General features: G+C 47.7%; 1 protein-coding gene across 4 annotated transcripts in view; it reads right to left on the reverse strand.

The window, feature by feature from the left end:
* Window positions 1-13,101, reverse strand: part of RIMS1 (regulating synaptic membrane exocytosis 1) — a 337,498-nt gene extending 324,397 nt beyond the window's left edge. For all 4 annotated transcript variants that reach the window (XM_059835908.1, XM_059835905.1, XM_059835904.1 and 1 more), the window contains exon 1: window positions 12,938-13,101. In XM_059835908.1, the coding sequence (XP_059691891.1) occupies window positions 12,938-13,101 (164 nt within the window). The remainder of the gene's footprint in view (window positions 1-12,937) is intronic.
* Between the last annotated feature and the right edge of the window lie 291 nt (window positions 13,102-13,392).

The following is a 13,392-nucleotide window of genomic DNA, read 5'->3' on the forward strand; positions in this document are numbered from 1 at the left end:
CAGAACAGCGTGCTCTGTTTCTTGCTAGAAGAGTAGCAGATTTTTTTTCTGCAATATAATAGTAGTTACACTAAAATAGCATGGTTGGGCTGTGTTGCATTCATGAGCAATGTCCTAATAAATTTCACATAATGAAGTTTAAAAAAATAACTCTCAATTAAGGATCTTAAAGTAACTAACTGTATTTTGATGCCAAGGCATTTAAACCACCATTCTAACTAGAATTTGGTGTTTATCTAAAGCCCAAAATACAGAGAAAATTATTCTTTGGTTACACCCCAGATCCTCAAAATTTGAAACAGTTAATTTGCTAGATCCACCACTGTCACCATTAAAAACCATAGCTCTGTCTGCTAGGTTCCCCCCTAATCAAAAAGCAACTCTCTGAGCATACACTGATCTTCAGTGATTCCAAGAGGGCTTAATATAGGAAAGACAGACCAAAAAATTACAAGATTTCCAACGCTACTCATTTTTATTACAGGTATCTGAAAAAAACACACACAGACAGACATGCTCCCTTATCTTCAATAGTATTAACAATGCTTATCATAAGCAAAGTGCACAAAGTCCTGACACTGAAAATAAGACACACCTGATGTGAACAAACTCAGAAATGAGTGCCAAAATAGATGTTCTAATTCAATCTAGAACTGTCTGGAAACACCTATTCATCGTGGCATGTCTCTTCATGCCTCTGAAGTGGCAAGCGTATGAATGCTTTTGTGTGTGTCATTATTCTGAAAATTGCAACTAGCTTTTCTTGCCTCTGTAACAGTGCCAGAAAATATATTTGGAACATGGCTTTCTTGTTTATAACTCCCTCTGGACATAAGTATCTGATATGCAATCAAATTTTGAGGATGATTACTTCAGTTATAAGTACAAAGAATTACAATGCCATCCTATTGCGTTGTGCAAATTGTCTTACCTAAGTAACTATTAAAGCAAACTGATAGTGGTATTCTCTTCTGCTGTTTGCTGTGAAAACCAAAAATAACTCTGAATAACATTTACTGCCTAGATTCCAAAACTAGGCAACACCACAAACATTGCATAATATTTTATCATATCTGTGAAGTATAAAAGAAGGGATAAAACAATTGTAACTCTTGACAGATACAGAGATCTGATAAGCTATCTGCATCCTTACAGATCCAATATATGGATCTGACTGGGATAAATCACACAGCCCTGATCAGGTGTAAGTCATTCCAGTAATTTAAATTATATGCAATTATTTCCAAAAAGCAGAATGAAACCACTCTATGTTTGTAACTGATTACGTAAGATTTTCTTATATGTTTTATCACCACTGGAAATTACAGGCAAACTGTAGGCTCTCAGGCTTTTTCCCCCAAAATGTAATTGCATGCCAGCATCTATTAATTAAAACTGGTAGGCCCAGGGGAGAAGACAAATGCAGTGGGCACCAGTGGGTAGAGTGAAGGAGAAGGTAAAATTGGCTAGAAATTATAGCTGTCTCTACCTATTGGCAACCAAAAATAAAATTTCAGTTTTGTCATTTTCCACCTTCAATAATGCCTGCATCCCAACAAGCCTGAATACAAGGGCAGCAGTATTTTTAAATAGCCTTTTCTTAAGGTATTAAGTTCAAGTCTTAAAATGCTTAGTAACCACCTGATGAAGGAAGCATGTTACATCTTTATTAGTTGCTTTCCTGTATCCAAGGTTGCAAAAAATTCTTCACACAAGTCCTCAGAAATAAAAGGGCATTGTCAAGACTGAGAATTTCAAATCTCTCTTAATGTTGTTCTCCCTCTGCTATTTTCCAGAAAAACAACCAACAGGAGGGTACCCTCCCCCTCTAGAGAAGAGGTCTCTTCTACTTAATTCCTTTTAAGATCTGGGTTTATAACAACTCTGTACTTTGAGAAGTTCCTGCCCAGAGATCACATTCTTTCACCCAGTCTTTGTCTTCATCCTTCTGCAGGGCACAAATAATGCCCATGAATTTGTAGACTCACAGACTTTTGAGTTAGAAAGCATTACTGCAACATCAGACAAAGCCGGGCATGAAGCTTTAGAGACTTCTTTTATCAAGTGCAGAATCATGTGGGAAGACGCATGCACAGAAGTAACGCCCTGTGCATTTCAATAAAACCACTGAAACTGGGACCAGAAAAGAGGTCTGGACAAAAGCCTGCACTTCAGACCTTCCGAAATTTCAACATACGTTGATCTGAAGCCCATATCTAGAACATGGTAGGGATGTCTGTTACTGCCTGTCATCCCATATCACCTCCTGCTCTTCTATAGCTTTTGAGGAAATTCCTACAAATCTGCTGTTTTCTGCTGGCAGTCTCCTGCTCCTGCCTTGGCGGTGAGATGGCCCCCCAGCAAAACAGTCGATTACTGTCTCATAATTGCCTTCCCGCATGACTGTGTGCAGTTGTGAACACATTTTGACTGTGTATAGTAGTCTCCTTGGACTACTCAGTCCACCTTCCCGCTTAAAAATCACTATCAATTCTCTGAAATTCCCTGAAAGTCATGAAAACACTCCTTGCAATTCTGAGGTCACCACAGTCGTCTCCTTTGATCAGGACACCCTTCTGGCCACACCTGTCCTCTCAGAGTGGTGAAAACTTGAAGCCTCAAATGCTATTAAATTCTTTCTGATGTTTCCATTGGCCAAAAGGCAACACTAGTTTCTGCACTGTTCAATTCTCTCTCTCCCTACCTGAGTGACAGCCTTGGACAGTAAAGAGAAAGGGGCTGGAAGCAGTGACCACAAGCAATCCTCCCCCTGAATGACTCAGACTGATTTGAGAACACATTACATACTGGTCTCCCTCTTAAGCTTTAAAACATTCAACAAAAGGACATGCTAAGTCCTGCACAAGGAGAGGAATAACCCCATGCACCAGTACGTGCTGGGCCAACTAGCTGGAAAGAAGCTCTGCAGGAAAGCAACTGTGGAAGATAACTTCCTGATGCAGCTGGTAAGGGAGCCTACCAGGGAAGGTGCCCTGCTTGACCTGCTGTTTACGAACAGTGAGGGTCTGGTGGGAGAAGTGAAGGTCGGAGGCCGTCTTGGGCTTAGCGACCATGAAATGATAGAGTTTTCAATTTTTAGCCAAATAAGGAGGGAGGTCAGCAAAACTGCTACCATGGACTTCCGGAGGGCAAACTTTGGCATGTTCAGGACACTGATTGAGAGGGTCCCTTGGGAGACGGTCCTGAAAGGCAAAGGGGTCCAGGAAGGCTGGACCATCTTCAAGAAGGAAATCTTGAAGGCGCAGGAGCAGGCAGTGCCCATGTGCCGTAAGAAGAGCCAGCGGGGAAGACGACCGGCCTGGCTGAACAAGGAGCTTTTGTTGAGACTCGGGGAAAAAAAGAGAATTTACCACCTCTGGAAGAAGGGGCAGGCAAGTGAAGAAGAATACAAGGACCTCGTTAGGTCATGCAGAGAGGGAATTAGGAAGGCGAAAGCTCAGCTAGAGCTCAACCTGGCCATGATCATGAGGGACAACAAAAAATGCTTCTATAAATACATTAACAACAAAAAAAGAGTCAAGGAGAATCTCCATCCTTTACTGGATGCGGCGGGGAACATTGTCACGAAGGATGAGGAAAAGGCTGAGGTACTTAATGCCTTCTTTGCCTCAGTCTTTAATAGTCAGACCAGGTATCCTCAGGGTATCCATCTCCCTGAGCTGGAAGACAGGGATGGAGAGCAAAATAGGCTCCCCATGATCCCAGAGGAAGCAGTTAACGACCTGCTATGCCACCTGGACACTCATAAGTCTATGGGGCCTGATGGCATCCACCCAAGGGTGCTGAGGGAGCTGGCGGAGGAGCTTGCCAAGCCGCTCTCCATCAGTTATCAGCAGTCCTGGTTAACGGGTGAGGTCCCGGATGACTGGAAGATTGTCAATGTGACACCCATCTACAAGAAGGGCCGGAAGGAGGATCTGGGGAACTACAGGCCTGTCAGCCTGACCTCGGTGCCGGGGAAGATAATGGAGAGCCTCATCTTGAGGGCGCTCACGGGACATGTGCACGATAACCAAGGGATCAGGCCCAGCCAGCACGGGTTCATGAAAGGCAGGTCCTGCTTGACCAACCTGATCTCCTTCTATGACCAGGTGACCCGCCGAGGGGATGAGGGGAAGGCTGTTGATGTTGTCTACCTGGACTTTAGTAAAGCCTTTGACACTGTTCCCCACAGTATTCTCCTGGAGAAGCTGGCGACTCATGGCTTAGACAGGTGCACTCTTCGCTGGGTTAAAAACTGGCTGGACGGCCGAGCCCAGAGAGTTGTAGTGAATGGGGTGAAATCCAGCTGGCGGCCGGTCACAAGTGGTGTCCCCCAGGGCTCAGTTTTGGGACCGGTCTTGTTTAATGTCTTTATTGATGATCTGGATGAGGGGATAGAGTGCTCCCTCAGCAAGTTTGGAGACGACACCAAGTTGGGAGGGAGTGTTGATCTGCTCGAGGGTAGGAAGGCTCTGCAGAGGGATCTGGACAGACTGGATCGATGGGCCCAGGCCAATTGTATGAGGTTCAACAAGGCCAAGTGCCGGGTCCTGCACTTGGGTCACAACAACCCCAGGCAACGCTACAGGCTTGGGGACGAGTGGCTGGAAAGCTGCCCCGCAGAAAAGGACCTGGGGGTGTTGATCGACAGCCGGCTGAATATGAGCCAGCAGTGTGCCCAGGTGGCCAAGAAGGCCAACAGCATCCTGGCTTGTATCAGAAATAGTGTGGCCAGCAGCAGTAGGGAGGTGATCGTGCCCCTGTACTCAGCGCTGGTGAGGCCGCACCTCGAGTACTGTGTTCAGTTTTGGGCCCCTCACTGCAAGAAGGACATTGAGGTGCTGGAGCGTGTCCAGAGAAGGGCGACGAAGCTGGTGAGGGGTCTGGAGCCCAAGTCTTATGAGGAGCGGCTGAGGGAACTGGGGTTGTTCAGTCTGGAGAAGAGGAGGCTGAGGGGAGACCTCATCGCTCTCTACAATTACCTGAAAGGGGGTTGCAGAGAGGTGGATGTTGGTCTCTTCTCCCAAGTGACAAGTGACAGGACAAGAGGAAATGGCCTCAAGTTGTGCCAGGGGAGGTTCAGGTTGGATATTAGGAAAAATTTCTTTACTGAGAGAGTCGTGAAACATTGGAACAGGCTGCCCAGGGAGGTGGTAGAGTCACCCTCTCTGGAGGTATTCAAGGAGCATGTGGATGTGGCATTGTGGGATGTGGCTTGATGGGCATGGTGCTGTGTGGTGTGGGTGGGTTGTTTTTGGTGTGGGTTGTGGTGTATTTTGTGGTTTGTGGGTGGTTTTGGTGGTTTTTTTTGGTTTTTTGGGTTTTGTTTTGGTTTTTTTTTTATGGTTCGACTTGATGATCTTACAGGTCTTTTCCAACCTTAGTGATTCTGTGATTCTGTGATTCCTGGTCAACACCAAATTGAAGATGAGCCAGCAATGTGCCCCTGCAGCAAAGAAGGCCAACACCATCCTGGGCTGCATTGGAAGAGCATTGCCAACAGATCGAGAGAGGTGATCTTTCCTCTCTGTCTCAGCATTGGTGAAGCCACATCTGAATGCTAAGTCTAGTTCTGGGCTCCTCGGTACAAGAAAGACATGGACATATTGGAGTGAGTGCAGCAAGGAGCCACAAAGACAGTTAAGGAACTGAAGCATGTCACATGAGGAAAGGCTGAGAGAGTGGGCACTGTTCAGCCTGGAGAAGAGAAGGCTCGGGGGAATCTCAACAATATGTATAGATCCCCAGTGAGCAGGAGTAAAGAAGACAGAGCCAAACTTTTCTCAGACGTGCCCTGTGACACGACCAGAGGCAATGGACACAAACTGAAACACAGGAGGTGCCATCTGTACATCAGGAAACACTTTTTACTGTGAGGGTGGCTGAACACTGGAAAAGGTTGTCCAGAGAGGTTGTGGAGTCTCTATCCTTGGAGATACTCAAAAGCCATCTGCATACAGTCCTGGGCTACCAGCTCTAGGTGGCCCTGCTCTGAGTAGGGGGTTGGACTGGTCAATCTCCAGACTCCTGCCCACAACCACACCCTGAACCACAAACATTATGTGATTCTGTGAAAATGCAGTCCTCCAGGAGTAAAATAATTTCACCATTGATTTGTACACTCAAGTGTCAGGATCAGAGTTGGCACTGCCAGGAAGAGGCACAAGGCAATATTCGAACAGTCTGTCTGGGTGATGCTAGGGGCTTACACTACCCATGCACACCATAAGCAACCTGCATTCTGCTCCCTGCTCCATCACAGAGCCTAAAACATGGTGGTTCCAAACCCCTTCAAATAGAAAGGAAGAAATAAACCTTTCAAGCAGCAGAGGTGAGGGCATCCTCCACTCCTCCTGCTCCACTGCACAGAAAGTGAGATTCATGGGACCACAGAAAGAATAAGCAAGAGGGAGTCTGACTCAGAGGAGGGAGTCTTGGTTAATCTATTTTATCCTTTAATTCCTCAGTGCCAAATGCACAACCATTTCCCAGAACTCTCGATTCCTCTTTTGTCTTCTCAGTGGGATTAAAGATAGGTTTTAGATCCTTTATTCTAAAGATAGGATAAAGACAGAATTCCTCATGATGGTCCCTTGACTCTTGCTTTTATTTCTGCAAAGTGGCTCAGTTTCAACAGAATGGATGAAGAATGATCCCACCTCTCCCTTCCCTACTGTTTATGGAAGGGCAATTACCGTCAGGGGTTTCATAGCATTCAGGCTAGGAAGGTCTTGGAACCCCAATTCCTTATTTTGCCATAAGTACTATACAAAATAAGGGTGGCAGCAGCTGCCACTGTGTTTTGAGCAGTATTCAATGTTTTCTGACAATGTTAGGTGTGGTCCAAGTGTTAGAAATTGAGAGGGGAACAAATTGTCTCCAGGAAACTGGTTAAGAGCACATGCCTCCTGGCCAATCTGCTTATCTCCAGCGTTACGCAGCTAACCATTCTCACCAAATGCAAGTGACTTCAGGATTTGGCAGCCCTGAAAAGTGAGCAGCTCCAATATCCCTGCTGATTCTAGAGACTTGAATTCATTCTACTAAAATCAAGTTTGTGCACCACACCAGATGGTCAAAATAGGGTGTTAGGATCAACTTCTCTGTAATTATGAACTGCCACTCTGATGGCAAATCTTGAAATCAACTCTTAAGATCTGGGAAGGTTTCAAGTACCTGCTAGCCTCTCTACTGAACCTACTCAATTAGAGTTACAAAACTACAAAGAACCTCCTATGTCTCTGAGTTAAGTTTCCTACTATTGCTACTACCTTGGCAAACAATCTCTTTCAGTCTTGTGAAATCCCATCAGAAGGGTAGTAAGACCTTTTGCCTCCACTTCAATTTGCTCCAGAAAATTACTGCCGTGGTAACTAGGAACCTTCTTCTAATTTCTGGCCAAAATTTGTCTAAGGTTGATTTACAGCTGTTCCCCCTTTGATAAGCTACTGTTCCACCAAGGGCAGAGAAAAGTACTTTGGCTGTCCCAGCGTAAGGTCCTGTTGGGCTGTGAGAGTCTGCCACAGAACAGAACTGGAACTCAACTAGCTGTGTTCACAGCTGCCATGGTTTGCACTTAGTACTCAACCAACCCAATGAGATAAGGCACACAACCGCACATAAGCAAACTTCAGCTTAAGTACATACGTTAAGTACATAAATAAATATAGTTCTGTGATTTGCCTACAATTGAAATTTGCTGTATATTAACTGGGGTGGTTTCACTTCAAGGCATCTTACACCCACATAGTTGTCTCAGCCTATCTAGTGTTTGAATGTATGCTTCAAACTTTTAAACTATTTAACCTTTAAAATGTCCCCTCCCCCCCATTTTTGCAAATGGTGGGTTGTTTCTCTTTTCAGCCTCCTTGAAAACTTTCCCTCTCACGCTCCTCACAATTTGTTAGTCACATCAGAGTCACCTGTAGGGCAACATCTGGACTTCAGGCTAGACACATCAGCCACCCAAAACGAACCTCTTCCCTTTCAGCTACAGGAGTATCTACCATGTAAAACAGGAAAAATGCTTCCAATGTGAATTAGCCTGCAGAAGAGACCATGGCACATTCTACCACTGTCCTACGCAAACATTTATTCATACAGGAGCAGCAGAAGCTTGGGTCTGTAAGGCCAAGCTCCAATTAAAAGAGTTGCTAGAGTCTACAGTCTTCAGAGATACTTGCAAAATCTGGAATAGTCAGTGTGAAACGGGGAAATGAGTGGATGAGATTTGAGTCTACCATGCTGAAGTCCCACCTACTCAACAGACTGCTCTCCACGCTGCTGTCAAAGGTGTGGCAGGCGGGAAGGTGAAGCTCTCCCAACCACAGAGTAACAAAAAGGCAAAGGTCTGAAGCCCCAAGTCAAGGTCATTCAGCTTGGAGGGAGGAGGACCTGCTTCCTACTCCCAGACCTCTCCGTATTTTAAACTTCTCTGACTCATTTAAAAAAGGCTACATTAACAGCCCTGGGTAACCAGAAGCATGCAGCATGAGAGCGAGACAGCTCCTCTGCAAGGATGGCTCTTCCTATTGGGCTTGGCATTGAGTTAGGCTCCTGGGCCCATAAACTTTTCATTCTTCTTTGTATGGGGAGCCAAACTGTTTCCACTAAGTTCTAATGTAATGGCACTTGTCTAAGACACAATTTCTTCAGGCTGATAAGTGTACTGGGCTTAGGTAACCACTTCCTAACCACCAGGCTGTTATACCTAAGGTAGCTGGAAGCAGTAACACTGCCTGTCCCCTATAAGTTAGGAAAGTGGCCATCGCTGTGACAACAGCGCTTTGAGTTCAGCGCTGAGTATCAATAGGCATTACAGAGGTACTGTATGAGCGTCAGGTCTTTCAGAGGACTTAAGCATATGACTATGTAGTCTGTGACTCCCAAACAGGCTTAGGTATAAGGCAGACAGCAAGCAATTCAGCAGCCAAGGCACTCAGATGCTCCAGTCCTATATGTGCTGGATGCACAGGAACACCCAGCTTCTCAGGTGCACCATTACAGAAAGATTTCGTGGACTGCACTCAAGGTGCCTCAGTTTCTACTTAGTGCCAGGTAAGCATCGAAGTGCTTATGCGGATTTGAGTCTTCAGTGCCGTACACCAGACTGGGACCGCATTTCACTGCACGAAGGCATGGATAAGCTCTCAGGAGCACCTAGTGACACTGCCCCTGTTACAGCGGGAACGCAAAACCCACCTTTGGATGTAAAGGCAATTTCAAGGCAATTGGTTAACGTTAAAGTGTTCCTCATGCCAAGGTACACCTGTTCATAAAAAAAGCAAAAGGGGGAACCTTCACAAAAGTCCTACAACATGTTGCTCCAAGGTATTCAACAGGTCATAGGACAACAGAACATTCCCTTCCACAAACACCACACACAGTGGTTTGAAACCTGATCTTGGAAGGGTGAGGGGAGGACGAGGTCTCTGCCACTGACCAGGTATACCTAGAAAGTCACCGAGGCCAGTACAAGTTGCATGCCTTTATCCTAAGGGTGTGACAAGCTCTGTTAGCCCCAGACTACTGAAGGAAACTCAGTGGGCCAACAAACTGCCAGACAGAGCAAGTTCCTGGAAAGACACGAGCAGGTGGTTTCAAACCAAAGCACGCATTTCTGCCTTTCTCCAGAGCAAGCAGAGAAAGTGTTACATTGTCCATAGTCCTGCTCCCTGTAACAGCGCCCTGCTCCCAGGCTGGCACGCTGCAGTACGTGCCGATGTCAGCATGAACTGGCAGAGAGGTTTTACAAGAAGGCTTTTAGCTCAGAGTGAGAAACAAGGCTCAAGACGACAGAGAGGTACAGACCCGGAGGAGAGGGACACAGCCTTTATACCGATGACCCTAATCTCTTTCACTTCTCCTGAAATCCATGTAGTCTACTCACAGAAACACCTCAAATTCCCTTGGATCCACAATTTTATCATCATCATGTGAATAATACAGTAGTTTAGCCAATAATTCTTCCTACAGTTTTCTGCCATGTGGAGTGCTGGAAAGGAAAATTACAAGTACTGTTTTAGAAACTTTCATCGCTATCAAGACATCCAGAACAGGAGAGAAATGCTGCACCCTTTTTAGCCCTTATGTTTCAGGAGACAGCACGTATGCGGCCTCCAACTGGCCCAGGATTGAAGGTAGCCTCGTTTGCGACACAGATCAGCTTCACTTCCAGGGGACATGACAGATTTGCATGTGGGTGTTACAGACAGAAACACTTCTCCACCAGGTGGTTTTAAATGCAAACTGGTGGCTGTTTTGCTGAGACATTTGGACAATCAGAAGAACTTTTACTGAAGATAGTAGGAAGGGATGGTGATGATATGTGACTTTTATAATACAGCTGTGTCATCTGGATGGCACCACGGCATATTTGTAACAAACCTCTACAAAATTATAGAAGTAAATTCTTGTCTCAAAATCCAATCTTATAAGGGTTACTCTCTGGAAAGATGTGTCTCAAACTCTTGTCCCAAAAAGGAAGTAAGTGCTCAGCATACAGAAAAGGCAAATGATCTCAGAAAATCTAGTGGCTGTCTGTAAGAGTCGAATCATAATCCATATGAAAACTATTTGCTGTGACCTAATTTTTGAAAACCAACGATGTAGCTAAAGTGAGTACACAGGTTTGTAAATTTCCCAATGTATTTTCTATTAATTTCTGGCTCTTTAAAGAAAAAAATCTATTTTAAATCACAATTTCTCATGCCAATGGAGAGCCTAGACTGTTATAATTTGAAAGAACTGTTGTAAAGAAATAAACTTTTAACTTTGGGTATCACAAACCTTTGAAGATAATATAAAGTAGTTTCAAGTTGAATTCACAAAGCACAATTTTTTACCTCTTCCAAAAATTGTATTTAAAGTGTCCTAAATTCATTTAGTAAAACTGCTGGAGATTCCCATAATCTCACAGGAAAAGGAAGCATCAGTCCAGAATTCAGAAATGCCAATGCAAAAGAACAGCGGAAGAAAAAAAATGGGGAAAAAAAAAAGGAGGAAAATTTATCCTCTACCCCATGTTAACAAGAATAGGGCTGAGAAATTACCATCTCTACCAACAAAAGTTCATTCTCGCAGTGACTGTAAGATTTATAGTATTGCTCTCCAACATCATCACAGAACGAGTAATCTTCTTCACAGAATAAAAGCTAAATATTTATAGGGAAGAAGCTGTGCTGGAGGACAAGGAATGGGAGAAGGATAAATGTAGTTTAGAACCTTTCAGCTACTCCTTTATTTAATTTTCTTCTGATAAATAGAAACTGAGGAGGGATCCTTCACTTACATTTCCCCACATTAATACAAGGCATTTTTACAAAAAATTTCTCGTTTCAACCAGCCCACCTCCAAGACCAGCCACACCCCAAGCGTAACGGACAGCAACAGCAAACTGAACTCTTCATCTCGGACTGAGATCCAAATACCACGCTCCCACCCCGAGACCCTCTCCTCAGCAATACGTAACGCTAGCAGCTGGGCCTCGGTACCCGCCGTTGCAATCACCTCTAGTAGCCCCTGTAAAAATTCAGAGCCAAGCACCGATGGGAGGGGACAGAGACAGCAATATACTGAATCGCTGTCCCAGCTTCACCATGCACAGCGTGCGGGGCCGAAGTCGGGAACCTGCGGGGATTTGGTCTCTCCATCGGTCAGAGAAAGCCACAGGGAAGAGCTGGCACCCGCATCACTCAAGTGGGTATTTCCGATGCTGCCAAAAGAAATACCCAGATCACGTCACATCTTCAGAGCATCCCTTCCAGCACAGGTGTATGCAACCAGAAGAGAGTGAGGTAAGGATACACCTCCCGTGGTAGGGAGGGTCCGGGTAACGTCAGAGGTTTGCACATATTCCAGTCACCTCTCCTACCGTTTCCCCTCCAGAGCGAACAGGCCTGACGGGTAGTCAGAAGAGGAGAAACCCTGATTCTGCTCCACAGGCCACAGCTTCAATCTGTTTATTCTCATCACTCACAGCAGGCAATTTGGTAACGTTACGTTTGAAGCCTCCTATTGACGGAGGAGGCTACAAAATGTGGTCACATGCGCTGCCGGCAAGGATGTGGGGCGGATGAGGGAGAAAAGGTTCAAAAGAAGCTGTGGGGACCTGGTTTCCAAACATGGCACCTACCCACACCCTGCGCTCCCCGCACCCCTCGCCGTGCCGCCGGCAGCGGGATAAACCCACTCCCGCTCCGTCCCGCCAGCACGCACGCACGCTTCCCCTCTGTAACGAGCTGCGCGACTAATTGCATTTATTTCCTCATTACGAACGCCCTGCTGGCCCCACAGCGAGCTGCCTCCCAGCCGCTGCCCTCCGGGGAGCAGGCGACGGGCGGGCCGGGGGCGGCCGTTGGGGGCGCGGGGCGGCGGTTGTGGGGGGAGCAGGGCGGTGGTTGGAGGCAGCCGCCTCAGCCCCGCGGCGGGCGGCAGCGGAGGCCGCGCCAGGCGGGGGCAGCACGGCAGCCGCGGAGGCTCCCGCACGCAGGGAAACCCCACCCAGCGGCCCCTCCTGAGAGAGGCGGGGTTTTGGGGACCCCAAAGGAATCCCACCTCGCCCCTCACCCCCATGTCGGGGCTTCCGCCCGCCCCTTCGCCCGCCCTCCGCCACTGGCTCCCTCGGGGCGGGGAGGGCCGCCGTCCCGCTGCGTCCCGCCGTGCCGGGCTGCCCCGGCAGCTCTGCCTCGGGAGGAGCTGCCCGGGGTGGGGGAGGACGGCCGGGGAGGAGGAAGTTATGTGTCGGGAGCGGAGCGGGACGGGGGCTCGGCAGCGCCAGCCCCGATGGGGTGTCCCTGCGGGGCGGCCCGCCGAGCAGGGCGAAGCCGGCCGGCCCCGGGCACCGGCCGGCTCCCGCTGTGGCAGCGCCCGCTCCCGCCCGCCGGCGATCGCATGAATGAGTGCCTGAATGAATGAATGACTGGCGTCTGCTTACTTGAGCATGGCCTCTTCTTTCTCTTCCTCTTCTTTCTGCCGGTCCATCACTGCCATGATAATGTTCCTCTCCTCCTCTGTCAGGTGGCTCAGGTCGGGCAGCTCCTGCATCGGGGGGGGCACCGTGGGCGGGCGAGGGCCGCGGGGCCCCACCGAAGAAGACATTTTCTTTCCGCTTCTCCCGTACACCTTCTACCTTTGCACGGCAAACCAAGCCAGCCTCTCCTCCGCCCCCTTCACAGTGTAGTCCTCCGAGCAGCAGCAGCCGGCAGCTCTCTGGCAGCAGCGGAGGAGGCGGAGACCCAGCCTTTCATGGTTGCTTGCATCCACCCCGGCCCGGCTGCTGCTGCTTGCTCCCTTTGTTTCCGCGGCTTCAGCGAGCTCGGGAGCTGCCGTGCCGCCGCCCGCAGCCCATCCTCCCGGCGGTGGGCGTGCGGGGCGGGGGGGCCGTGGCGC

The sequence above is a fragment of the Gavia stellata genome, chromosome 2 (assembly GCF_030936135.1).
Source record: "Gavia stellata isolate bGavSte3 chromosome 2, bGavSte3.hap2, whole genome shotgun sequence".
Lineage (NCBI taxonomy): Eukaryota > Metazoa > Chordata > Aves > Gaviiformes > Gaviidae > Gavia > Gavia stellata.